Source organism: Tiliqua scincoides, chromosome 4 (assembly GCF_035046505.1).
Source record: "Tiliqua scincoides isolate rTilSci1 chromosome 4, rTilSci1.hap2, whole genome shotgun sequence".
NCBI lineage: Eukaryota > Metazoa > Chordata > Lepidosauria > Squamata > Scincidae > Tiliqua > Tiliqua scincoides.
In genome coordinates this window covers 133,555,066-133,581,405 of record NC_089824.1, presented here as the reverse complement: position 1 = coordinate 133,581,405, position 26,340 = coordinate 133,555,066, and the positions used below count along the sequence as shown (strand labels likewise).

Genomic DNA, 26,340 nt, shown 5'->3' with positions numbered 1-26,340 from the left:
GATCGTCAGTAGCATCTGTAGCACAAAGAGTTGAGACAATCCATTGAAGTACTGTACCTGTGAACATGGGCTAGGCAAGCGAAGACTCAAAATGTAACCACATTATGTAGTCTATTTAAAAATTCAAAATAAAGGGAAGTCAGCCAATTGTCAGATGCGAAGGGGGGTGGTTAGGAAAAGAACAAGCAGGCTGATGGAAAATGCCTGAACTCAGTTGGGTGGACACATCTTGTTGGCATCCTTCAGTCTCGGAAGACTATGGTATCGCACTCTGAATAGTGTTCTGGAACAGAGTGTCCTCTCCAGTGCGCGAAGCCTGGGTAAAGTATGGAGGATAGACTGTTACCCATGCAGCAAATCCCCCCTCTCCGCGTTGCTGAAATGGTCCAATGGAAAGGCAGAAGCCAATACGGTTGGTTCCAGCAGCGTCGCAGGAGTTGCCAGATCGTGACTGTGTTCAGCCATGAACTGCCTCATGGACTCCTGCTCTGGATTTTGCCTCAAGGTTGACTCCTGAAGCCTTTTCCATAACTGGATGTAGCCACAAGGCAGTGGAGGTTTGGGATCAGAGTTTTCCTTCTCTCAGATGAGCTGCCTTCCCAGGCTGCCGACTCCCATCTACCCGGTGGTTGTTCAGTCGCCTCTTACGACAAGTACAGCCACACTGAGTGTCCATTCTTATCCCCAGCCCTCAGGGGGAACACAAGGGTGGACACAAGGATAATTGATAAAATGACCAGTAACTCATGGATGAAGCTAAGATCAAGAGCAAAACACACAGAACCCAGCTGATTTCCGAACCAGCTCATGCCGAAAGGCTCATGCTGAAAGGGCTGGGTTTGGACATCTGAACCTTCTGGTTGGGTGTACTAACCCTTTGAAGCAGACACTGGGAAACCTCATGAACAGTCCTTCATTACGTATTAGCTATACAAGCATGGGTGATCTGATCTCTCCCCTTCATGAAGTCTTCAGATGGATCCTCTTCTGCTCAAGATGTTGGCTGCCCATCTCTTTAGTAGATCTGGTCTAGTCTCTTAGGGCCTTCCCTCCTCATAGAGCTCAAACCTCTTTGGGGCTGACCTCTCAGCCTTGACCCAGCCATTGTCGTGGGTCAATGGCATCCAATGGGCCCTTGATTCAGGTGCCTCTGCTGACTCTCCGATTACCCACAACTTTTGTCATTCCTGTGTTTCCTTTAGTTTAGTGTCCTTTCTCACCTTGTTCCCCCTTCTCTTCAGCCTTGGCTCCATCTCTCCTCCTTGTTGTTTTACTCCTTCCACTTTGAGTCTTGGTCCAATCTTTCCTTCTTTGCCACTGCCTCTCCCCTTGTCCTGCTGCCATTCCTTTGCCTTCTTCCTTCACTCCTCTGTCATTCAGTGCTCCTTCACTCTCACCCATCTCTGCGTCACCCAGTGGCATACCTGAGGGGGCAAGGGGGGCAAATGCTCCAGGTTCAAGGCTTTGGGAGGCACCACTGTGCTGCCATCCACTCCCCCCGCAGCGCCTCCTGTGGTATTCAATCAGCCATTGATAGTATTGATCTGAGGGGTGTGCCCTGAGGGCCTCCCCCTCAGAGGCATTCTGAAGGTTGGGGAAGCTGTGCATGGCCAGGCCTCAAAAGGCTTTCTGAAGGCCAAAAATCCCCACTTCTGATTTTTGGCCGCCAAAAGGCTTTACAGGGCCTTCTGAGGGCTGGGAAGACCACAAATGACTTTCCCAGCCCTTGGAAGGCTTTCTGGGAACTGAAAATTGTCACTTTCAGTTTTTGGTCTCCAGAAGGCCTTAGAATGCCTGCTGAGGGCCAGGGAGGCTGCATTTGACCTCCCTGACCCTCAGAACGCCTGGGTGGCAGAAGGCAACAGGCATGGGGTTGGTTCCTCCAGGTGGGGGCAGCATTCCTGGAAGTGTGTCCCTGAGCAGCACATTGGCCAGGAATGCGACTAACTTCACCCTTGTAGATCCTATCAGTTGTCCTCCTGCTTCACCACACCTCTTTATCATTAACCTCTTAAGTGTCTTGCTTTTCAGGTATTCAGAGCAATGAATGTTCCTCAGATTAGAAGTCCGTCCCTGCCACCTCCCGAAGAGATGCCTGAAGCCTATCGTGCCAAGATAGCTCTGATTGGAGCTGGGCCTGCAAGTATCAGCTGTGCTACCTTCTTGGCTCGATTGGGTTACTTGGACATCACCATTTTTGAAAAGGAACCCTATGTTGGTGGCTTAAGGTAAATATTGTGTTCTGAAAATTTGAAATAAAACTTTTGAAATAAAACTATCATTACACAGCAATCAGAAGTTTAAACTGGTATATATAATTTTGGAAAAATTAAAAAAAAATTCTCAGTCCCTCGAACTTTTTTATTTGAACATGGAGGTTCAAATAAAAGAACTTCTGATTCACCTGTTCTAAAAATATGTATAAGTTCAGAATTGTGTTCAAGTCAAGAGTGTACTGTAAGATAATTTATTGTGTTCAAGTCAAGAGCATATTGGAAGATAATTTGCATGGTGTTTGGTTTTTCATTGCTAAGTGTTTAACTCAGCAGTGTTTAAGACTGCATTAGGTCATTTATTCCAACATTATAAGGAAAAAGCATGCAATGTGGGCATTTTGCACCACAGTGAGCATAACTTTATGTTTAATGATCTTCCCAGAATTTACATAGCAGCCATAAGCAGACTCTAAAACAGTGATTTTCAATCTTTTTCATCTCATGGCACACTGACAAGGTACTAAAATTGTCAAGGCACACCATGAGTTTTTTGACAATTGACAAGGCACACCATGCTGTTGGTGGGAGGCTACATCCCCCCATGGCCCTACTAATAAATGACCCTCCCCCAAACTCCCGCGGCACACCTGCAGACCATTCGCTTCACACCAGTGTGCCATGGCACAGTGGTTGAAAATGGCTGCTCTAAAACATGTTCTCTCTACTGTTTGCTTACTTGAAGGTGTGGTACTTGAAGTTCTTACTTGAAGAACTTGAAGTTGTGGTGAGTTGTAGAAGGAGGAAATGGTTTGGTAATGCAAGTACGTGTGTTTGCAAATAAAGGAAAGGGAAGATGAACAAAGGGGAAAAGGGGATTTTATTATTTTAGGGTTTCCCCCCCTACTCCCCCCCCCCGGGTTCGAGTGCCTGCATGTTGTGTTGAGAGGACCGGACAGGTTTGGGATTCTGTTGGTGTACTGCCCGCCCTGCTGCCCAACAGTCCCTCTGCCTGAGCTGACTGGGGTGATCTTGGGGGTGGCATTGAAGGCCCCCCGCCTGTTAGTGCTGGGGGACTTCAATGTTCATGCCGAGGCCCCTGCGGTAGGTGCAGCTCAGTATTTCATGGCTGCCATGACAACCATGGGCCTGTCCCAGAAGATCTTGGCCCCGACACATACTGCAGGACACGTGTTGGACCTGGTGTTTACAGCTGGGCACGGGGGCAGTGATCTGGATGTAGAGGAGATCAAGATCACTCCGTTGTCATGGTCAGATCACTTCCTGGTAAGGTTTAGGCTGGTTGCGACTTCCTACCTCCGCAGAGGCGGGGGACCGTTTTCTATGGTCCGCCCCCGGAGGCTAATGGATCCTGTAGGTTTCCTGAGGGCTCTGGGGGATTTTCCCACTGCCAAGACTGGCGCCCCATCTGAGGCCCTGGTTGACCTCTGGAATGGGGAAATGACCAGGGCAGTGGATGAGATTGCTCCAGGAGCGACCTCTGCCACGTCGCAGACTCGGAGCGGCTCCTTGGTTTACTGAGGAGCTGCGAATGATGAAGCGGCAGGGCAGGCGTCTAGAGCGACGGTGGCAGAAAACTCGTGATGAATCCGATCAGACACGTATAGCTCATTATATAGCCTACTCCGTGGCGGTGGTAGCAGCGAAGAAATCATTCTTCTCTGCTACCATTGCGTCTGCTGATAGCCGTACGGCAGAGCTGTTCCATGTGGTGCGGGGCCTCCTCCATCAGGCCCCGCCAGTGGACCAGGAGGAATACACGGTCAGCCGCTGTGACGTGTTTGCGCAACATTTTGCAGATAAAATCGATCGCATTCGTTACGACTTGGATGCCACATTGACAATGTCTGATGATGTCCCCCTGGCAACCGCTTGTCCAGTGTTGTGGGATTCTTTTCAACTTGTGCAGCCTGAGGATGTGGACAGACTCCTTTGGAGTGTGAGGCCATCTGCCTGCCTGTTTGACCCTTGCCCAGCTTGGCTGATAAGAGCTGCCCGGGGTGGACTGGCTGAGTAGACGGGGAGGGTGGTCAACTCTTCTTTGGGGAAGGGGACGTTGCCACCTGCTTTGAAGCGGGCGGTGGTTCGCCCCCTCCTGAAGAAGCCCTCCCTGGATTCCACTGTGTTGAACAACTATCGGCCAGTCTCCAACATCCTGTTTCTGGGTAAGGTAATTGAGTGGGTGGTGGCGGCCCAACTCCAGAGGGTCTTGGATGAAGCAGGTTATCTGGATCCTTTTCAATCTGGTTTCAGGCCAGTCTTTGGGACGGAAACTGCCTTGGTAGCCTTGGTGGATGACCTACGCCGGGGACTGGACAGGGGGAGTGCGTCCCTGTTGGTCCTGCTGGACCTCTCGGCGGCTTTCGATACCATCGACCATGGTATCCTTCTGGGCCGATTGGCCGAGCTGGGAGTTGGAGGCACTGTTTTGCGGTGGTTCCGCTCCTACTTGGAAGGTCGGTCCCAGAAGGTAGTGCTGGGGGATGCCTGTTCGACACCCTGGCCCTTGAATTGCAGGGTGCCGCAGGGTTCAATTCTGTCCCCCATGCTATTTAATATCTACATGAAACCGCTGGGAGAGGTCATCCGGGGGTTTGGAGTGGGGTGTCATCAATACGCTGATGACACCCAGCTTTATCTCTCCTTTCCTCCAGACTCCAGGGTGGCGGTTGAGGGCCTGGAGCGCTGTCTGGAAGCAGTGAGGATCTGGATGGGGGCTAACAAGCTGAAATTAAATCCGGATAAGACAGAGGCTCTCCTGGTTCAGAAATCCTCGATGCAGGTGCTGGATTATCGGCTTGCTCTGAATGGGGTTGCACTCCCTCTGAAGGAGCAGGTCCGCAGCTTGGGGGTCCACCTGGACTTGCAGCTGCTCCTGGATTCCCAGGTGGCGGCTGTGGCTAGGGGGACCTTCGCTCAACTTTGGCTGGTGCGCCAGCTGCGTCCGTATTTGGATCGTGCAGACCTGGCCACGGTGATCCATGCTACGGTGACATCGAGGTTAGATTATTGTAACGTGCTTTATGTGGGGCTGCCCCTGAAGACGGTTCAGAAACTGCAATTAGTGCAGAATGCGGCGGCCCGTGTGGTCACTGGAGCTAGGTGGTTTGATTCTGTCAGCCCGCTTCTCCGGGGGCTGCATTGGCTGCCCATTCGTTTCCGGGCCCAATTCAAGGTGCTGGTTTTGACCTTTAAAGCCCTATACTGCTCTGGGCCAGGCTATCTTAGAGATCGCCTACTCCCGTACAATCCAGCTCGTCCTCTCAGGTCATCAGAGAAGGCCTTTTTACAAGTGCCGCCGCCTAAGGAGGTACTTGGGGCGGCGGCAAGAAATAGGGCCTTCTCAGTAGTGGCACCAACGTTGTGGAATTCCCTTCCCCTTGACTTGAGAATGGCTCCCTCTCTGGAGACTTTTCGGCAATGCCTGAAGACCTTGTTGTTTAATCATGCCTTCTGACTTCATGGCCTTTTTAACATCTTTTATACATCTTTTAGTTGCTTTTTACAGGCTTGATTCCTCTAAGTACTGCTGTTTTATGCTCTTTTATTCTGACTTTTATCTGACTACTGTTTTTATGGGTTCTGCTAATGTCTTTTTTAAAGTGTTTTTATCTGTTTGTGAAATTATGTTTTAATCTGTTTTATATGTTGTTAGCCGCCCTGGGTCCCTTTGGGGAGAAGGGCGGGATAGAAATAAAGTTTTTATTATTATTATTATTTAGGAAATAAGGGAAAGATGCAGAGACAGAAGTGTTCGCAGTCTTCATCTCAGATTGCCTGGGGTCATATTAAAGTTCTGGCTACTTGTCCCTTGTACTATTGCATCGTTGGTGCCTTCATATTTATTTATTCATTCATTAATTTTTTACATTTTTATTCCACCCTTCTTCCAAGGAGCTCATGGTGTGGTACACATAGTTTCTCCCCTCTTTTTGTCATCACAACGACCTTGTAAGTTGGTGAGGCTGAGAAATAGTGACTGGTCCAAGGTGACCCATGAAGCTTCATGGCTGAGTAGTGTTTCAAACCTTGATCTTCCGAGTCAGAGTCCAACTCCCAAACCACTACACCATCCTGGCTTCCTATTGCAGCATCATTATTCTGTGGTACAGATTATTTGGGAGTATCCTTTTATCTTCACACATGCCATCATACATGCTCTTCTTGAAACATTAGTTAGTTCATTTTGCTCAGGCAGTTTGACGTTAAGGGTAAATATAAAGCTTGTTTGTGGGGTTTTGTGGACTTTTACTTTATAATAAAATTTTTTAGCATGCTATTTATCTGTTTAGAGATATTTAAATATTTTCCCTGAGTTTGCAGTATAGGAGTGAAGTAGATCTCTCACTAGATTAGTCAAGGACCTGCGTGTTTTTAAAGATGTGCTTAGTATTTTTGATTGGGAATCTTAAGTTTGTCCTGCATTAAAATGAAAAGAAAACGTTTCCTATTCCAGGGTGTTCCTCTCTTGCGTAAATCAGCTGGGAAATGTTTCACAAGCTCTATTTTATTTGTTCTCTCTAGCTCATCTGAAATCCCCCAATTCCGACTGCCGTATGATGTAGTACATTTCGAAACAGAGCTTATGAAAGACCTCGGAGTGAAGGTAATGAAAAATATAAACTGCCTGCCTATAGCTTAGAGAAAAAGGAGCCAGCGCTCTGCTCAAGATTAACAGCAAAATGTCATGCACATTAGTAAAGAACAATTAAAAGCTACACCAGGCCGAGGCAGGAAGATGCTTCCTCTTGCTCAGGGCATTTGTCTGTCTGCTGTCTGAATGCCACTAGTTTGGAAAAGGGCAATCAATAGTTCTCATCTGGCTTGCCTGCATGTGATTAATTGTCTGTAAGAAACAAATACCTAAATTGCTTTAGGGGTTCTGTGTAGCTATTGGAAGGATTTGATTTCTTTAATCATGTTGTGTTGTTGCTCTGATTTATTTTTTTATGCAAGTTAGATATTACTTAGCCATTCATCTAGGGCACTATCCACTTCCTTAAGGTCCAGTCCTATTCATGAGACTGCATTGGACCCAGGCAGGGCAGGCAACAAGGGCAGGCTGTGTAAGCCAGCACCAGTCACAGGAGGGCATGGAAGGGAGAGCACCAGCCCCGGGGTGCCTGAACTGTGAACCAGCAGCTTCAAGCTGCCCAAGGAGCCAGTTATGCTGTAGTGTGCCTCTAGGACTGTAGCTGCCCTGACAGTAGCTTGGAGTGGGGCCTGGCTTGCCAGCCACCCTGACTAAAAATACGCTGGCCACACCTAGGATGGGTGGTGAAACCAGGGCCTCTGAGAGGAATTTTATTAGGGGGTACAAAGTTTCTTTTGGGCCCCTTTGCAAAGGAGGGGGTGAAACAGAACAGGGGAGGGTGGTGATGGGTGTGCAGGCAGGGAGGGGTGAAGCAGGGTGAGGGGAGGATAGAGACAGCTGGAAAAGTCTTTAGAGCCCAGATCTACCCACCCATGTGGCATCATCCCCAGCATCCCCAGTCATGGTAGTGTCCCCAGCATCCCGTAAGGGCAACAAGTCTGAGTAGACAGGAAAATGTCAGATCCCAGGAAATTTATGGGCCCCCTCCTTGGGCTCCTGGGCCCCCCTTTTGACCCTGGGCCCGGGTACAAATTACCCCCTTTACCCCCCTCTCCTAGGCCCTGGGTGAAGCCCATGGTGGGGATAGGACAGGGAGCTGGCCAATGTTCACATGCAGGCGTGGCCTGTCCCAGTTCAGTAAGGAAGGAATGATGGGTGGGGTGGCCTCCAGAGGGCCTGATCCTGGCACCATAGCCATCACTGCACATGCTAGTGTTGTTGTTGGCCTGGCAGTGCCATCAGGATATGGCTTGTGGTTCCATTGTCTCCCCTCCTTCTCTGCTTTATTTAGCTGGGCTTAGAAATTATGGGTGTTGTGCCAATGTCTGTGCACATCGTCCGGATATGATTGGGCCTTTAATTTTCTTAGAACTTATGTGGTCATAGAACATATAAACATATAATTGCATAGAACATAGGGGAAAGTTTTCACCTATTTTGTGCATTACATTAGAGGAGAATGAACCAGTCCTTTGTTAACTGCCACTAGCATTAAGCTTCCTTGAAAAATAACAGTTTTATGAGTGTTTTGTGATCTGTTGCTTTTTATCATTTTACTTTTGTAATCATCATAATGATGTGCCATTGTCCATCTATGATCATTTTCAATGAATGCAATCCAAGACAATTAAACTATTAAACAGCAATCCAATACTATTAAAGCAAGTATATGCTGAAGTGGTTGTAAATGGATTGACGATAGATTTTTCCCTCCTAATCAGTGTTGATTCCAGATTGTACTGGGCCTTTGAACACATTGCTTTGAGGGGCCTCGGTGGGTAGGGAATCCAGCAGGGATCCGATTGTCCTGGACGTGTAGGGGCAGGGAGCAGTTCTTTCTCCTCACATTCCTGAAAGCCAATCCAGGGAGCTTGCTGGGGACTGGAGAAAGGAGGCAGGACATCCTTGGCTGAGCATGTTGATCCACTAAGGGTGCAATCCTATCTTGCTCTGGAACAGGAAACCCAAGAGGCTTGTGCTGTATCCAGCGCAGGATAGGTGCCCAAAGTGGCTCAACTTTCCCCCTTACCTCCCGGTAAGCCACCTTGGCCCCAGTGGGTCTCCTCGGACTTGCATCACCTCCTGAGGCTTCAAGTGGCTTCAGGCTGCTCCACGTTCCTCGGGAACAGGGGTTGGGATCCGGCATAACTGCCAGGTCTCAGCCCCGCCTCCCATTCCCCACCTGCCCCCGGGCCAGCCCAGCTCAGCCAACAGAAGGCTTGGGGTCTCCGTCGATGCGGAGGCTTATGTTATGCCCCTAGGAGGTGCAAATGCTCCTTACAGCATGTTTGCAATCCTCCTGGGCAGCCTGCCCAAGGCACAATTTGGATTGCACTGTAATGCTCTTAAAAGTGGGTGCTGGGGAAGTTGGTTGTTGGACAGGCTTGTGGGGAGCTTGTGGCTCTTCACCTAGTGCCCATCCTGATCAACTTCTGATGCCGCTTGTGCTCTCAGTACATACCTATTATCTTGGACCTTCATAGACATAAAGGCATTATCATGAAGGAGATACCTATTTCAGGTCTTTGTGCTCAGCATCACAACATATAAGGCTGATTACACTAATGACTCACTAATAATGCTAAACCTTGATTAAACCATGGTTTAGCATTATTAGCACAAGCCTCAGGCTGAAACATTCTCTGTGGCATACATAAATAAAGGACATTAGCAACTTCCATTTATAATCTAGTATAAACCACAATTATTTGTTGTGGCTGAAACTGGCAAATTGTGGAATGTTCTAACCACAGTTTGATAACAAGCCTAGGTGTCAAAATAGAATTCTACCAAAAACCACAGAGGGAAGAGATTAATTCCTGTGCACCTCCCAGCTGAGCACAAAGGGTAAGAGGTGCATAGAAGGTTTGTGCTAGGAATAGTAAGCCACATTTTAATCATGCTTTAATGTTAGTCTGAACCCGCTTGTCGAATTCTTTCCTCTGTGAACGATAATGCTGTTCTTTCAGATGAAGGACGCAGTATTGTCTTTGCGCACCTGAAGTTATTTATGTAACCAATTCCTTTTTTTCTGAGTAAACTTGAGCTTTAGAAAGTTAGATAACTTAGGTCTAAAGCATATTATTTCTCTTTTATGATTTATAAATTGTGTAAGATTCAGTATGTTAATTGTTGAACTTTTCGTACTTTTCATTTTTTAACAATTGTTAATAAAATTGCTTATAATGCAAACAATATTTTTACATTGTATATATAATCTATAGTTGATAACATAATGTATGTCTATATATAGTAGAATGATCTATACCTTGTACCCAATGAATAGAAAGTATCTGAGGAAAATTGCAACTGTGCTTGATTATAGCTTTGGGTAGTAATGAATGGTAATACAACTTCTAAAAAGGTGAAAAAGAGAGGTGTTGTTTTTATACATATATTCAGTCCAGGAAGAAGATCCAGGAACTTCAATATGTACCTTTATCTTCTATATGAACAAGAATTTTCTCCTGTTTTGTGGATATGAAGCAAGGGAATTCTTGTGGTGTTATCTCTATTTTGGAAGGAAGTTCCAAGTTCTTGTTCATATTATAGAATCAGAGCCAGTCCGCCCATGAGGCCAACTGAAACAGTTGCCTATGGCTATTGAGGCCCACTGAAGAGGTCAGCAGATTGTTGGGGCACCCATCTCTGTCCAACCCACACGATCTTCCTCTTCCTCCTTCCAGGTTTGGAAAAGGAAGAGGGGAACTGAGCTAAAGTGTGGAGGAGAGGAGGGATGGTGGCCTAAAGTGCTGGATGCTCCTAGGCGAACAGAACCTGATGTATCATGAGGTTAGGGGGTGCATCTGGCATGCTGCTTTTGAACCAGCAGGTTTTGAACCAGCCCTGTACAGAAGATCTGAGTTATGTTAAAATTCCAGCTTAGAAGTGGTGGTGTAAAATCCCTGCTGGTTCATGGCATTTTCATTCTTCCATCTAGAAAAATAAAATGAAAGATAAAGCTGGTGCAGTTTCCAACAATATGGTTTATGATCTGGACCTCCCAGGACCTCCCAAGACCTGCTCCAGAGTTCAGAGGAACTGGCAGTTTCCCTTAGGCTTCCTCTTACTTTTTTTACTTGGTGCATCTTACATGGAAGAACTTCTCTGAAGTTTGCAGTGGTCCTTGCCTTGGAAGATGAGATGGAATGGAAAATAAGAGGTGATGATGAAACAGCTGTCTTGGCCAATAATGTCACTCCACCACCACTACATGAAGGCGGTGGGAATAGAGGTGGTTTCAGGGATCAGCAGTGGACCCTTGGGTGCTGCCCAGAAATTCCTACCCTGCCTTTCCTAACATTGAATCTATAGTTGAGATCATTTCGTTCGATTGGTTTTTTCCCCTATCTCCTACAATTTTATTTTTTTCTAAATGCTTGATTGAATGACCAGCACAAAACCCTCAGATATCATGAGCTTAAAAGTGAATGATAAAGTTATGATGAGCTTCCTTATTCTTTCAGATAATTTGCGGCACAGGGCTTTCAGTAGGAGGATTGACACTCAGTGCCTTGAAGGAAGATGATTACAAAGCAATCTTTATTGGAATTGGTAGGAATTCATCATTCTTTTCTCTACTTGGTTTTACAGAAAGTATTGTATGTATGATTAATGCTGCAATAAACGGGCCATGTTTCTGTGTCTGGGCGAGAGACCTTTAAACATTTCCAGTGCACTAGTGATACAGTTAGAATGTATGGGTTTTTTTTTTTACCACCTCCCAACTAGTTTTAATGTGACCTTATCTGAAAATGACCACTTTTCTCAATATATAATTATACCTATTACCAACATGAAATATTTCTCTGGGGCTGTGGAACTATGGAACGGTGTTGGCTCTGGAAATAGCTGCTGTGTTACATTAAGAACGGAGTTAATAAAACCTGAATCAATATGTTCTAGTACAATTATCACATTCGCAAGGAGCACTTTATTTAATAGATGTCACTAATTTAGTCAAGATCTCAATATGATCATTAAGTTACAAAATTCCTCAGGGGCCTTATTTATGCTAAATTAATGTCGGCAGATTACAGGATCAGCATAACATTATCTTTTTTTTAAAAAATGGGAATTTAATGTTTGTTTGTTATTTAACTTTAGCCCCTCCCCAAATATTTACTATAGTGTGTTTTAAATATTTATATACTTTATTAGATGTAACTTCCAGATCAGCAGTTTTCGACCTTTTTCATCTCACAGCACACTGACAAGGCACTAAAATTATCAAGGCACACCATCAGTTTTTTGACAATTGACAAGGCACTCTGATTGACAGCAGGGGCTTGAATCCCCCAGTGAATCTACTAACAAATGACCCTCCCCCAAGCTCTCATGGCACACCTGCAGACCATTTGTGGCATACCAGTGTGCCACAGCACAGTGGTTGAAAATGGCTTTCCCAGATCATTGACTATCGGTATTTTGAGATCTTCTGTTCAGGGGGCATCTGCACAGATGTTTTTAAAGCTCCTATTTCAAGGCTCAGTCCAGAAATGTTGGAAAAGTTCCCTCTCCACAAAAGGTGCAGTGTACCATATGATTGTAATGGGTTTTATATCCTAGGAAAGTTAATCATCACTACTTCACTTTGAAACTAATGGGACTTCAGTTAGTCCCAACTAACTTGCCTCATTGATTTCAGTGGTGGTTTGTCAAGACTGCCTGTCTCAGATTATAATTCACTTTCAGAATAATTCTGTGCATGTCTACTCAAATGTAAATCCCATTATACTCAATGGGGCTTACTCCCAGGGAAAGTGTGTATAGGATTGCAGCCTGCATTTTTACTTTGTGTTGCCCACCTCTTTGTGAAACCCATGATTCTGTGCTCCGGTCATGAGAACAGATGGAATGAGTCTTTGCCAAAGCACCTTGATGAAGCCTCCTTCATCAACTGTACGGGGGGGGGGGGGGGGGAACTATTCAGATGTTACTGTCACACTTTTTCATGAACGATGAGATCAGGAGTGGTCCTAAGGGTAACTTCCTCTCCCACTTCACTTCCTCTCCCATCATTTTTTTTTACTCTGGATATTGTGCCCACATTCTAATATCTGTGGAATCTACCAGTTTGGTTGTTGCCTTCAGCATGTGCTGAAAGGGAGCTGGACTGAAGTGGGAAGGAAGCGTGCAAGCTTTGAGGGCTGCTCCTGTTCTTACCGCATGAAGAGATGAAGAGGGATGAGGAATAACATCCAGCCAGATCTTGACAATTCTTAGTTCTGAATTGCCAATCTGGCTTGGCTAAAGGGGTGGCCATTTTCACCCAGAATGCACATTCGCCAGTCTGGTTGTCCTTTTCTTTTTCTAAAAGGTAACGTTGCCTACTTTTCACATACCTGTTATCAAATGATTTTGCAGTGTGGATGGAGTTTGGATTCCAGTAAAGAAAAAACAAAAAGGATTTTTCATTGCGACGTTGTAGAAATGTGTCTTGTGTTTAAAATGGTATCTTTCTACATGAAATGTGCACGCATCTGCCGGAGAGTGTGAATGTGCAACCAAATCCCTTCCCAGCATACGCTGGGCAAATTGAGTATGCACAACCAAGAGTGGTATGAGACTTAATGCTCTTTATTGATCTAGACGTTGCCTAAGTGAACATAATAAGAAACAAGTTGCCCAACTGTTCTTTTTTTCCTATTATTGATTACAAGAGTGGTAATTCTTAGTACAGCAACAACTGTTGTTCTCCATCTGGGTATTCAGTATAATAAGCTTTGCAGGTTTGTTCTCTTGTGTGATTATACTGCAGACCTTTGTGATTTATGTAATCCTAAATCCTCTCATTGTTTGAGGCCTTCCACGCGTAGGAATTTCCATGGGGTCATATTTCTTGATAATTGTACATGAGGCAGTGTGCCAGGTTACTGTCCCTCTTGATTTAATCCATCTGACAAACCATGTACCCTTCATTCTTCTTCTCACCCTTGGCTGGGGGGGGGGGGGGGAGGAAAGTCCCAGAAGTTCGGTGGGAATACATAAATAGCTTTGGTTTTCTCGACAGCTGAGAGCTAGGCTTAACTCAACTCAGCTATCTTCAATATGTTTTGAGATTGTTCCGTACGGTACTACTGGGGTTATTTTAGGTGTAGAGGCCAAGAAAAATGGACTTCATGAGAAAGAGGGAAATCAAGGCCTGCTTTGCTGAACTTAATCTCACACAGCAGACTGTGCATTTGAACATAAAAACGTGCCTTATGTTTGAGTCAGACCATTGATCCTCATAGCCCACTACTGTCCAGCCCAGCAGCTGTCTTGGAACTCATGCAGAGATTCTTTTTCAAGCCCTGCTACCTGACATTCTTCTTAGCTGGCAATGCCAGCAGGGTTATAGGCGAGGGAGGAGCCAAAGGGAGGGGAAGCAGAGCTCCAGAACTACTTCTATAGCACAAGCAGGGACATGATCAGCAGGAGCTCATGGATGCCTCCTTTGAAGTTTTATTATTATTATTTTTAACTATGTTAGCTGAAAAGAAGCAGGCTTAGCTGGAGGCAAGCTAAGAAATTTTTTTCCGGGCATTTGTTAACTTAAGGCCTAATCCTATCGCAAACATGCTGTAAGGCATGTTTGCGTGGCTTAGCACCAGCTGGTGCTGGGCTAGCGCCAGGGGATAGCCGGTGCTCCACCACTTGGCAGTTGCCCCAAACGCTTGGCAGCAGTGAGATAGATGGGGACGTGGGGGGAGGCGTGTAGGAGGTGTTCCGGGGCAGGGAGAAGCGATTGGAGGGTGGGGAGGGAGCGGGATGGGCGGAGGACGGAACCATTGGAGCTCAGCTCCACCAGGCTGTGCGGCCTGACATGGAGCTCTTTGATTCTGCGCTATTTCAAGGGTTGCCGCAGAACTGAGTAGCCCCATTGTGGGGCTACTTTCCTTATCCAGGGGAAGGGGACAAACATCCTGTTCTCCCGAGGAGCCGGCGGTGGCTGCAGCCCAGTTGCGTGTTGGATGCCTCTGCAGCCATTTTCAGCACTGCTGCAGCCCAGTGCTTTAGGCAGCTCAGGATTAGGCTGCCTGTCTGTCGTCACCTAGTCAGCTCTTGGGAAAGACAGCAACACATGTTACTTTAAGGTTATAAATCCATGCACATTTACCTGGAAGTAAGTCCCATTGAATACAGTGGAATTTGCTTCTGAGTAAACATGCCTGACCGAGAACTCTCGTATATGATACATTAATTTTTTTTCTACATTTATTTTAATACTATTTCAACCTGCTCTGGGATGAAATGTAGTAGATCATTGTTTCTCAACCACTGGTACAGTACCATCAGTTTTACTTGGGGTGGTGTCTGGTGGCATCGGCAGGGAGTTCAGGAACGCAACGCAACAAACAGCAGTAGGAGGCTCCAAAACATGACTTTCCATGCTTGAAAAGCCTTCTTGTCCACCCTGAGTTTGTCGCATTGCATCTGGCCTCCAAAACCATAAGTAAATACAAATGATGTCATCGCCAGTTACTTCTGGTGATACTTTAAATAGATGGACCATGTGAAGTGGTATGGCGGGGGACAAACTTTGAAAAACACTGAGGTAGATTTTTAGAAGTGCAATCCGAGGAATGTCTACTCAGAAGTAACTCCCACTGAGTTTAGTGAAACTTGCTCTAAGGTAGGTGTATATAGATTTGCAGTCTAAGGTCCCAGTCCTATCAGGCTTTGCACTGCTGGAACTACTGTTCTGGCAGCACAAGGCCCTTTGTGGTGGTGTGAAAGCTGGGCTGCTCCCAAAGCCTCCACTGTGCTGATAAGTTGGCAATGGAGGCATGTTGTGGGCAAGGAGGAGAGGGCAGGGGGAGTTTTGAGGCAGGGAGGGAAGGGCAGGGGTGGGGAGGAGGAGGATGAGGGTGGATCTTAGTGGCACCAGGATCCTATCCACTATTTCCCAGCCTGCTCTGTCCCTCACACTTATGTTACTAAATGGGGACATAGGTCCGAGGAGACTCATAAGCAATCAGGCAGCCTACCACAGTGTAAGTAAAAAAATATTTTTATTTACCTCCTGCTGGCTGTCCAGTTGCTCCCTGCACAATGAATCCAGTGTGCACTATGTCAGCGTGGCAGCATCAAGCATCAGTGGTGGGGGGATAGGACTGGGCAATACATGAAATTTAATACCTGAAGGGCTGTCTAATGGAAGAAGGAGCAGTTTTGTTCTCATCTGCCTCTGAGAGTAGAATTAGATCAAATGGATACAAACTGCAGGAGAGGAGATTCCGCCTGGACATCAGAACGGAATTCCTGACAGTCAGGGTGGTTCGGCAGTGGAATAGATTGCTAAGGGAGGTGGTGGATTCTCTTTCACTGGAGATCTTCAAGCAGAGGCTCGACAGACACCTGCTGGAGATACTCTAAGACATTATTTCTCAGCACTTGAGGTGGTATCTGGTGGTATGCGTGGGACTCCCAGATCGCTGCTGCCTGGCAGTGAGACCAGCAGTGCAACATGACAAGCAGAGGTAGTAGGCTCAGCTCGTCATCATTATCATGGCCAGTTACTTCTGCTGGTACTTCCAGTACACGGACTGTGTGGTGGGAGACAAACATTGAGGAATGCTGGTCAAGGAGGATTTCCTGCTATAGGCAGGGGTTGGACTAGATGACCTTGTAGGTATCTTCCGTGTTTCTATGATTCTTATAAGTTTCATAGTAGAAATGAGTGGCAGGAGATGAAAATGCTCTAATGAAAATCAGTTTAAGGTTGATTTATTTTTTGTTACAGTCTTATAGTGGAATGTGGCAATGGGGAGGATGCCATGATGAGCTCCTGCACTTCAAAATTCACCACTTCACCCTGGGTGCTGGAGATTGGAGATTGAATGTGGAACCTTCTTGATGTGAAATGTGTGCTCTGCCTTTCAACAGTGGCTCTTCTGTAATACTTATGATGAATCTGTTTCCCAACTGCAGCTAGTGCTCAGAAGTGCCATGAGCAGTCACAGTCTGTGATGCAAGAGTGACTCTCATGTCTCTATCCCAAGTTGGACTTAAGTCCCATCAATCACTGACTCAGACATGACTTGAGACTCAGCTTGGGGCTTGAAGTCCAAGTTACTGTGTGTGTGTTCTTGCTAACTTACTTGAGTAGCACTTCTGAATAATGCTGCAAGAACTCCTGGGCAATCTAGAAGTGAGCACGATCACCTTGACAAGGTAGGAAGTGTCTTGCTACCTTATCCAGGAGATTGTGCTGCAGCTAGTCGCTCCAGACTGCCTGTGGCACTTTGTTCACTGCCTATCAGCTGGACAGCAAGGAACAGGTACCTGGAAGTGCCTTGCCATTGGGTGTTCACAACTCCCACACGCACACCCTACCACCACCTCTCTTTTTTCTTTTAATTTGGCTCAGAGACTTGGGACTCAAGAGACTTGAGAATTTGAGCAAGGATTTGAGACTTGACTTGAGGGTAGAGATTAACTTGACTTGAGACTTGAGGGTGGGGACTTGAATGCATCACTGTCATGATTATGTTGCATTCAAAAGTTGCAGTTGTACTGCATGAAGGAAAATAGTCTGGCAAGAGCTATGGATCAATTTGTCTGTACATTTTGTACAAGGAGCTGAGAAACTCTCATTTCTTCCATTGTTTCCAGCACATTTTGTTTCTTAGGCTGCCTCTAGATCTGCTGGGAAACAGCATGACTGAAGACTTCTGCACCACTCCTCCAGCTCTGTAGGGAAATACGTAGAACAGGGGATGTCAAACTTGTTTCATACAGAGGGCCAAAGTTAGCATTCATGGTGCCTGCTGAGGGGCGCAGGAAGTGTTGTCATTAAGCAGATGATGGTCAGAAATAAGCACTTTGTTCTCACACAGAATCTCATTAGCTACAAAAGACGGAAGAGAAAATGTGCAAATCTTGTTCATATTTTCAAGATATGAGAGAGCCCAATTATCATGCTGAGAGAGCCCAGTTACAACAGGGGCTGGATAAATTGCTTCTGGGGACCACATTCGGCCTGCGGGCCTTATGTTTGACACCGCTGATGTAGAAGGTATCCATTGGCCAGCGAAATATGTATAAATGAGATGGCTGAGCAGAACCTCCTTGGTCAAAAGCAGTATCTCTGAATGCCAGGTGCTGGTCACAAACTGGGCAGCGTAGTGCCTGTCTACCTACTGTGGAAATAGAATGTTTTTCTTATCCAGGACGTTTCCTCTCATGTCTTGTGTACCAGCCTGAGGCAACTATCCTATAAGCAAGCTCCTTAAATTTCATTGAAGTTAGTGGTTCTTAAGCAGCCTAAACTGTTAGTGAAGCCATTCTTGAACAATAGCATTGCCAAAGCGGGGTAGCACAGTGCTACATATTGCAGGCACCTCAATGCGCCATGTAAGTGGCCCCCTCACCTGCCGAGCCATTCCAGAAGATGAGAGCAATGCAGTGGAACAAAGAGGAAGAGATGCCTCTGCTTTGCTCTTGCCTCCTGGAATGACTCTGAAGGCCACTTACAATGCGCATTGAGGCTCCTGCAAAACTTAGCGCTGTGCCCCTTCTCTGGGAATGCTACTGTTGCCAGCATGACGTAACATTGGAAATTCTTGGATGCCCCATAAAGATCTCAAGGACTGCTTTTGGTTGTTTCCTGGATGCTGATTCCTAGGAATTCCAATCCAGTACTGGAGGGTTGGGAACCCTATTCAGGAAAAAGTAAGGTGGGCAAACAGCAGATTGTCTCCACATCACCAGCCGTGTCCATCCAATGGTGTGCACTGGGAAATTATCTCTCTTGGTTTGTAGTACTTTAATGTTGAGTCTTTAACAGGTTTCGGATAGTGGTCATACATGCTGGTTGACATCAGCACTACCTGCAGAGGAAAGCTCTCCTTTTTTATTTTCCCTTGAATGTACGTTAGCCTAAAGCTTTGTGTGATGATTAATTCCTCTTGATTGGATTTTTTAAAAATGGAAAATGAATGTTAGAACCTGCAAGTATGACTGGCAGATGCTGAGTTTTAAATGACATTTGTAGGCTTTGCTGCTGGCCACATGTGTCTTATGTATAATTGCCGACTTGTTAATACTCAGTTATTAAAGGAAAATGCCATCAACTTTTAGAAATTGATCATTAAGGTATGGGATTTTTAAAATAAAAAATTAGAAGCAAAGTGAGACAATGAGTGATTATAAATGCTACGAAAACCTTCAGGACTGAGCTAAAATAGCATCCCTCCTCATATAGCTCAGAAACAATCCATTGCACCCAGGTGCTCCTTTTATACAAAATGTAGGGTTTCCATTGAGTTATTCTTTGGCATCTTCAGAAACAGGAGGATCATGGAGGTAAAATCCAGCTGCCTAAGGCCCTATGTGTCTATATTTCATCATAATTGATTGTGGGAAGCATCAGTCAGGAAAGAAATTTGTATTATTTCCTTTACTCAAAGGAAATATTTTTTCTGACTTAAAAAAACCCTAATTGGGTAATTAAGCTAAGCTATTTATTAAAATTTTCAGGAATCACATCGCTTTGACTTCTGTTTGTGCCTGAGAAGATGCTGATGAGGGCTAGCGCTTTCTCAGCTCCACCACCATAGCTGTGTAAGGCCCAAGGTCCACATTTTGCAGAATGGGATCACAAGTTGAGGTGCTGAAACGCTGTACTGTTCTGCTTCAGCTTGTAGATGGGGAGTCATCTTTTTGAATCTTCCCCCATTAAAAACAAAACCCCACATGTAGTCATTAGCGTTTTCCTTCTCTCAGATGAGCTGCCTTCCCAGGCTGACGAGTCCCATCTACCTGGCGGCCATTTAGTCGCCCCTTACGACAAGTACAGCTAAACTGAGGGTCTGTTCTTATCCCCAGCCCCCAGAGGACCCCAGGGGATCCCAGGGATAAAAAGAGGATAATCCCGCATAAACTGTCGAGCTCTTTGGCAGAAGGCTAATGGGATATAGTGATGTGACATGTGGCATGGTACTCAACATACTGATAATACTAGGTAAAAAAAATACACATACTGTACACCTGCAACCATTTATAGTGTCATGGTTAAGCTAGGAAGAAAAAATTGGAATGGTGAGAGGACTCCTGTACATTTTACAGTGCTATCAAAACTCATCTGGGGCTTACTGAAAGCAGATTGCTGAAAGTGGTTTTCAGTCCTGAGGTGTGGAGAGTACAGTTCCCAGTTGGTCAAAAAACTTGTTAGCAACTAGGAGTTCTCTTTTTATTGATTAAGTTGTGTGTTGTTTATGCTCCTTAATTTGATGACTTGGAAGTGCCTGCCTTTGTGTTTATGTACCTTATTCAAATGTTAAAATAAATTCTATATAATTATAGTTGGGTTTTCATTGGGTACAGAGGGGATCTGGTTATATCTGAATCCAATCTTAGGGCCCAATGCTATCCAACTTTCCAGCACTGGTGCAGCTGCTATGCAGCCCTGAGATAAGGGAACAAATGTTCTCTTATAGAGGCCTCCATAACTACCCTCCCACCACAGGATGCAGTGAACATCCCATTGGCACGACTACACCAGGGCTGGAAAGTTGGATAGGATTTGGACCTTAGCCTTTTGGTTACTATTCATTGAGAGCACCCAGTTTAAGCCGGCTGCTTCTTCCCTAGGCAGTAAACCAGAACTGAGTCCAGGGTTGGACATGAGCCGTGCTTGGCATTAAGTAATCAGTGCATTTAAGTGAAATTTTGGAAAAGCAGACAGTGGTCTGCCCGGGAGTGATCAGTGATCAGAATCAGTGATCAGAGTGATCAGAAACTCTGATCCCAAACCTCCACTGCCTTGTGGCTACATCCAGTTGTGGAAAAGGCTTCAGGAGTCAAGCTCGAGGCAAAATCAGTAGCCAGAGTCCCTAAGGCAGTTCGCGGCTGAACACAGTCACGCTGTGGCAACTCCTGCGACGCCGCTGGAACGGCAAGTCCCTGAGAAACAGCCATTGTTCATCCTCGGCGACTTCAATGCTAGAGTTGGCGCTGATCATAGTTCGTGGCCCACTTGCTTAGGTCAGTTCGGCACTGGGAAGATGAATGAAAATGGCCAACGCCTGCTAGAGTTTTGCTGTCATCACGGTCTCTCTGTCAGCAACATATTCTTCAACATGAAGCTCCAACATAGAGTCTCTTGGAGACACCCACGATCAAAGCACTGGCACAAGCTCGACCTGATTCTCACCAGACGCTCCAGCCTTCCCAGCATCAAGATCACATGCAGTTATCAGGGTGCTGCCCGCAACACTGACCACTCCCTGGTGTGCAGCAGAGTGAAACTGCGAGCAAAGCGAATGTATCGCATGAAAAAGGAAGGCAGACCTCGCATTGATACCAGCAAGACCTGGGATCAGGGAAAAGTGGAGAAATTTGCAGAAATTTGCATCTCCCAGGCCCAGCCGATGCAAATGCATCCAACAGATGGGAACATTTCAAGAATGCTATTTACAACACCGCCTTGTCCATATTCGGCAAGAAGACCAACAAGACAGCAGACTAGTTTGAATCCCACTCTGAGGAGTTGATACCAGTCATCAAGGAAAAGAGGAGAGCTCTAGCAGCATACAAGGCCTGTCCTAGTGAGCGCAACCTGCAGGTCCTCCGAGCTGCTCGCAGCAAAGTCCAACAGACTGTCAGGAGATGTGCTAACGACTACAGCTCTGTTTCGAGATACAGATAGCAGCTGATACAGGCAACATAAAGGGGATGTATGATGGTATCAAGCAGGCCCTAGGTCCAACACAGAAGAGAATTGCCCCTCTGAAGTCTGCCACAGGCGAGGTCATCTAGGACCGGGCGCAGCAGATGGAACGCTGGGTGCAGCACTACTCTGAGCTGTATTCCAGAGAAAATGTAGTTACCAAAGAAGTGCTGAACAACATTGAGTGCCTGCCTGCGCTGGAGGAGCTTGTCAGTGAACCAACCCTGGAAGAATTTCATGTGGCCCTGGACTCCCTTGCCTCTGGCAAGGCACCTGGGAAAGACAGCATCCTTGCTGAGGTCCTAAAGTGCTGCAAAGAGATCATCACCACTGAGCTGCATGAAATCCTCTGTCTCTGCTGGAGAGAAGGTGGAGTACCTCAGAACATGAGGGATGCCAACATTGTGACGCTGTACAAGAACAAAGGCAACAGGGGCGATTGCAATAACTACCACGGCAGCTCTCTCCTTAGCGTTGTAGGAAATCTGTTTGCCCAAGTTGCACTGAAGAGGCTCCAGGTACTTGCAGAGAGCGTCTATCTAGAATCGCAGTGCAGATTCCGAGCCAACAGGTCCACCACTGATATGGTATTCTCCCTTAGTCAACTGCAGGAGAAATGCAGGGAACAATGACAGCCACTCTTTATAGTCTTCATAGATCTCACGAAGGCTTTCGACCTGGTCAGCAGGGATGGCCTTTTCAAGATTCTCTCCAAGATCGGATGTCCACCCAGGCTCCTCAGCATCATCAGGTCTTTCCACAAGGACATGAAGGGCACTGCTGTCTTTGGAGGCTCCACATCAGACCCCTTTGAGAGCCGAAGCGGAGTGAAGCAGGGCTGTGTTCTTTCGCCAACCTTGTTTGGGATTTTCTTTGCTGTCCTGCTGAAGCATGCCTTTGGAACTGCAACAGAAGGCATCTATCTCCAGACCAGATCAGATGGAAAGCTCTTCAACCTCTCCAGACTGAGAGCAAAGTCCAAAGTCCAGCTGAAATGTCTGCCTGACTTCCTCTTTGCCAATGATGCAGCTGTCACCGCCCACTCTGCCAAAGATCTTCAGCAGCTCATGGTTTGTTTTAGCAAGGCCTGCCAAGATTTTGGACTGACAATCAGCCTGAAGAAAACACAGGTCCTGGTTCAGGATGTGGACTCACCTTCCTGCATTACAGTCTCTGTGCATGAACTGGAGGTTGTCCATGACTTTGTGTACCTTGACTCAATGATCTCCGACACACTTTCTCTCGATACCAAGCTAAACAAATGCATTGGTAAAGCAGCTACCACGTTTTCCAGACTCACAGAGAGAGTCTGGTCCAACAAGAAGCTGACAGAACATACCAAGATCCAGGTCTACAGAGCTTGCATCTTGAGTACACTTCTGTACTACAGGAAGTCATGGACTCTTTGCTCACAACAAGAGAGCAAAAGAGAGGAAAAGAGAGTTTTCCACATGCGCTGCCTCTAACACATCCTTGGCGTCACCTGGCAGGACAAAGTTCCAAACAACACAGTCCTGGAAGGAGCTGGAATCCCTAGCATGTTTGCACTGCTGAAACAAAGACGCCTGCATTGGCTTGGTCATGTCTTGAGAATGGATGATGGCTGGATCCCAAAGGATCTCCTCTATGGAGAACTCATGCAGGGAAAGTGCCCTACAGGTAGACCACAGCTGCGATACAAGGACATCTGCAAGAGGAATCTGAAGGCCTTAGGAATGGTCCTCAACAGATGGAAAACCTTGGCCTCTGAGCATCCCGCTTGGAAGCAGGCTGTGCAGCATGGCCTCTCCCAGTTTGAAAAGACACTTGCCCAACAGACTGAGGCAAAGAGGCAAAGAAGGAAAGCCTGTAACCAGGGAAACACACCAAGGACAAACTACATTTGCTCAGTGTGTGGAAGGGATTGTCACTCCGAATTGGCCTTTTCAGCCACACTAGATGCTGTTCCAGAACCACTTTTCAGAGCACGATACCATAGTCTTTCGAGACTGAAGGATGCCAATTGAGTGACATGTAGTAAATGAGCATATTTCAGGAAGGAAGTATGGTCTCCTCCTTGATATCCTGCATGCAATGGCATCACTAGAGGGTATGAAGGTGCAAACCACACTGGGTGACACATAGGGGTGACATCAAAGGAGGGGAGAAAATTCCTGGCTGGACCAACCAGGAGGCCAGTTCTATGGGGCAGGTGGACTTCTTATTAGGAAGCCCAGTAGGTCTGGGCTCCAGAAACTTTTCCAGCTGTTACTTCTATGCCACTGCCTGCTCCCAGACCCCCATGGATACTGATATCCATGGGCGGGCTCACAGAGGACCTCCAGGTGCAACCAGGAGTGACTTCTGGTCACATTCAGAGGTATTCTGAAGTGTGGGGAGGCTGTCTCTCCACCCCTCAGAAGGCCTCTGAGATGTACTTTTGATTTATTCTGAGGAGACTTCTGTCTGCCAGAGGCATCTGAGAGGCACTTCTGGGTTCTTGGCAAACTGGAAAAAGCCCCTCAGAGGCCTTCTGAAGTGTGGGGAGACAGCCTCCTCGCACCTTAGAACACCTCTGGACACAAACAGAAGACATTTCCAGTCACATCTGGAGGTCCTCTGTGGGCCCTCCAGACATGGATTCAGAACTCAGAGTGGGTCAGATCCACGGGTACCAAAATCACAGATAAGGAGGACCCAATGTATCCACTCTCACTGTTATTGTTTAGCTCACATGCTGTTATTTTTCCAATTTAACATCTGTTCTAGTTTAGCCCCTAAACGTTGTTGTGCTCTTGTTGATATGGCATCCTTTCTTTAGCCAAACTTCCTTGGAGAGACTAAATGCTAGTTTTCAAGCTATTTAAAACAAAACGCAACATACCATTACTCAGATTAGTGGGCAAGGGATTAATCTGTCCCAAGTATGTTAAAGAGGCAAGTATTGTCTAGTCTACTTCTACACTAGGTACAGTAGCAATACTGCAGAATAAAGGCAACTCTGTACATTAACATTTCGCATTCAGAAGAAATGATTGAGTTGAAAGAAAACTCAGTTAATTCAAATTCATTTACCTGCAGGTCTGAGGTGTACAGCAGAGGTAGCAGTTCCTCCTGGGATGACGCAGCCAGAAGTGTGACCCTGCAAAGAGACTGTTAACTTGTTCCATTTCTCTTGTTCTGTGGAACCAGCGATTCGACATTAATGCTTCAGCCTGTATCAGAGCCATATCTCTGCAGCACTTGGAATACTGTGAAGGCCACAGGGCTGGAATGTGACCAGGGCAATCAAATCAATCTGGGCCGGTGAATACTCCAGCAGAGTTTCAATAGCTCTCTCTGCCTAGAGAAGCGCTGGAATCTCTTGCAACTTGAGAGTCTTTGGTATATTTTCAGAGGAGTAACCACGCTTGCAGAGGGTGAATATAGTTATCTAGCAGCTTTCTGCAACTCTAATTTGTGAGATGGTTTCATGGGGCTTTTTTTCTGTTTTGGACAACCTGCTGCTTTCATCTACTTGGAAAAGATCTTGTTGTAGGAGAGTTTTATTCCTTCCCTCTGTGCTGTGATGTTGCTATAGCACTTGCTACTCCATGCACTGCTTGCCCAGTGCTTTTGCGTGCCCTTGAATCTTCCCCTATCCTAGGGAGCATTTTTTATGAATGCGCAAAACAGATTTTATCCCTCCCTCCCCCCCTTTCTGGAATGCAGTGCAACTTCCTGTATTTGAAGGTTAAAGGACTCGATCAGATAGAGCAAATCAAATTGTTCATGTAAACATCCTCGGAGTAATTGCACTTGTTCAGCACTAATTAACATACCATTGGAAACAGTCATGTCATCAGATACTCTCATTGATCGCGACCAAATTGCACACCAAAAGAGATATTAAAAGCGTTGATGTGCTTTCTTTTCTTTTTTAAGTTGGGAGATTGATTTGTTCTCTTATCCCTAAAAAGTAAGTAATCACCTCGTGCCAATTATTATCTTCTGATTAACTATGCAGTGCCACCTGGTGTGCAGATGGAAAGACTATTACATTTCAAGGGCTCTGTTCACACCCACCCACATGCATTGAAAACCTATGTGACAAAAAAGTGAACAGATGTTCATTTTGCTTGTGTTACGGAAAGAAGTGGTGCCTCTTGGTCCTGATTATAAACTACATTTGGAGGACACCTTTTGCAGTTGGACATTTTTTGACCAAAGGCCAGGACAAATATTTTAGGAAGGAAAATATATTTATATGTAAAATTCATTTTCCCATGCCAATTTTGTCATTTCATGATTGCTTCCCTTCCCAGTTGTCTTCCTCTCCTTTCCCCCCTCCCTGCTGAGTTTCTCACCTCCCATAAGGAGAGTGGGAGGGCAACATCATTGGAAGCATTTTTCACCATCTCTGCCCAAGACGGTTACATTTTCCTCAAGCAAAGTTTTTTTTTAAAGCATGGTTGCATTTCACAAGAGGTACAATTCAGAATCTAATTTTTTCACAAAGCAAGAGTACAAAGAGCCGTAGATGAGAAACAGGGTTAACAATCTGGCAAAAATTAATGCTGCTTCTCCAGCTTTTTGCTCAGGTGGCTGGGTGGTACATATGGCTCTTAAACCATTCTGGGACCACCATTTAGCTCCACTCCCTTTACATTTGGGTTCCACTCTAGTATCAGGCATCCTTCCCCCCTCCCCCCCCCCCCAGGATTGTCAGTCTTGTGACATCACCAAGCCCTAACCATTTGACATTGTCAGACCCTGCCCCACAGATATCAGGTTTCCGGATGCATCCAACCTGGCAATCTTAATGATGAACAGGTAGAACCAGTTGGCTGAAGTGTGAGTGTACACACTGAGCTTTGCCTAGACATGCAGCTAAATGG

At 46.1% G+C, this 26,340-nt stretch overlaps 1 protein-coding gene across 5 annotated transcripts in view; it reads left to right on the top strand.

Moving 5' to 3' along the window:
* DPYD (dihydropyrimidine dehydrogenase) overlaps window positions 1–26,340 on the top strand; it is a 533,115-nt gene that overhangs the window by 181,212 nt on the left and 325,563 nt on the right. For 4 of the 5 annotated variants that reach the window (XM_066623608.1, XM_066623607.1, XM_066623609.1 and 1 more), the window contains 3 exons: window positions 2,032–2,228; window positions 6,759–6,840; window positions 11,295–11,382. In XM_066623608.1, the coding sequence (XP_066479705.1) occupies window positions 2,032–2,228; window positions 6,759–6,840; window positions 11,295–11,382 (367 nt within the window). Of the gene's footprint in view, window positions 1–2,031; window positions 2,229–6,758; window positions 6,841–11,294; window positions 11,383–24,544; window positions 24,652–26,340 lie in introns of those variants that run through there. The other variant, XM_066623611.1, reaches the window with a different exon arrangement.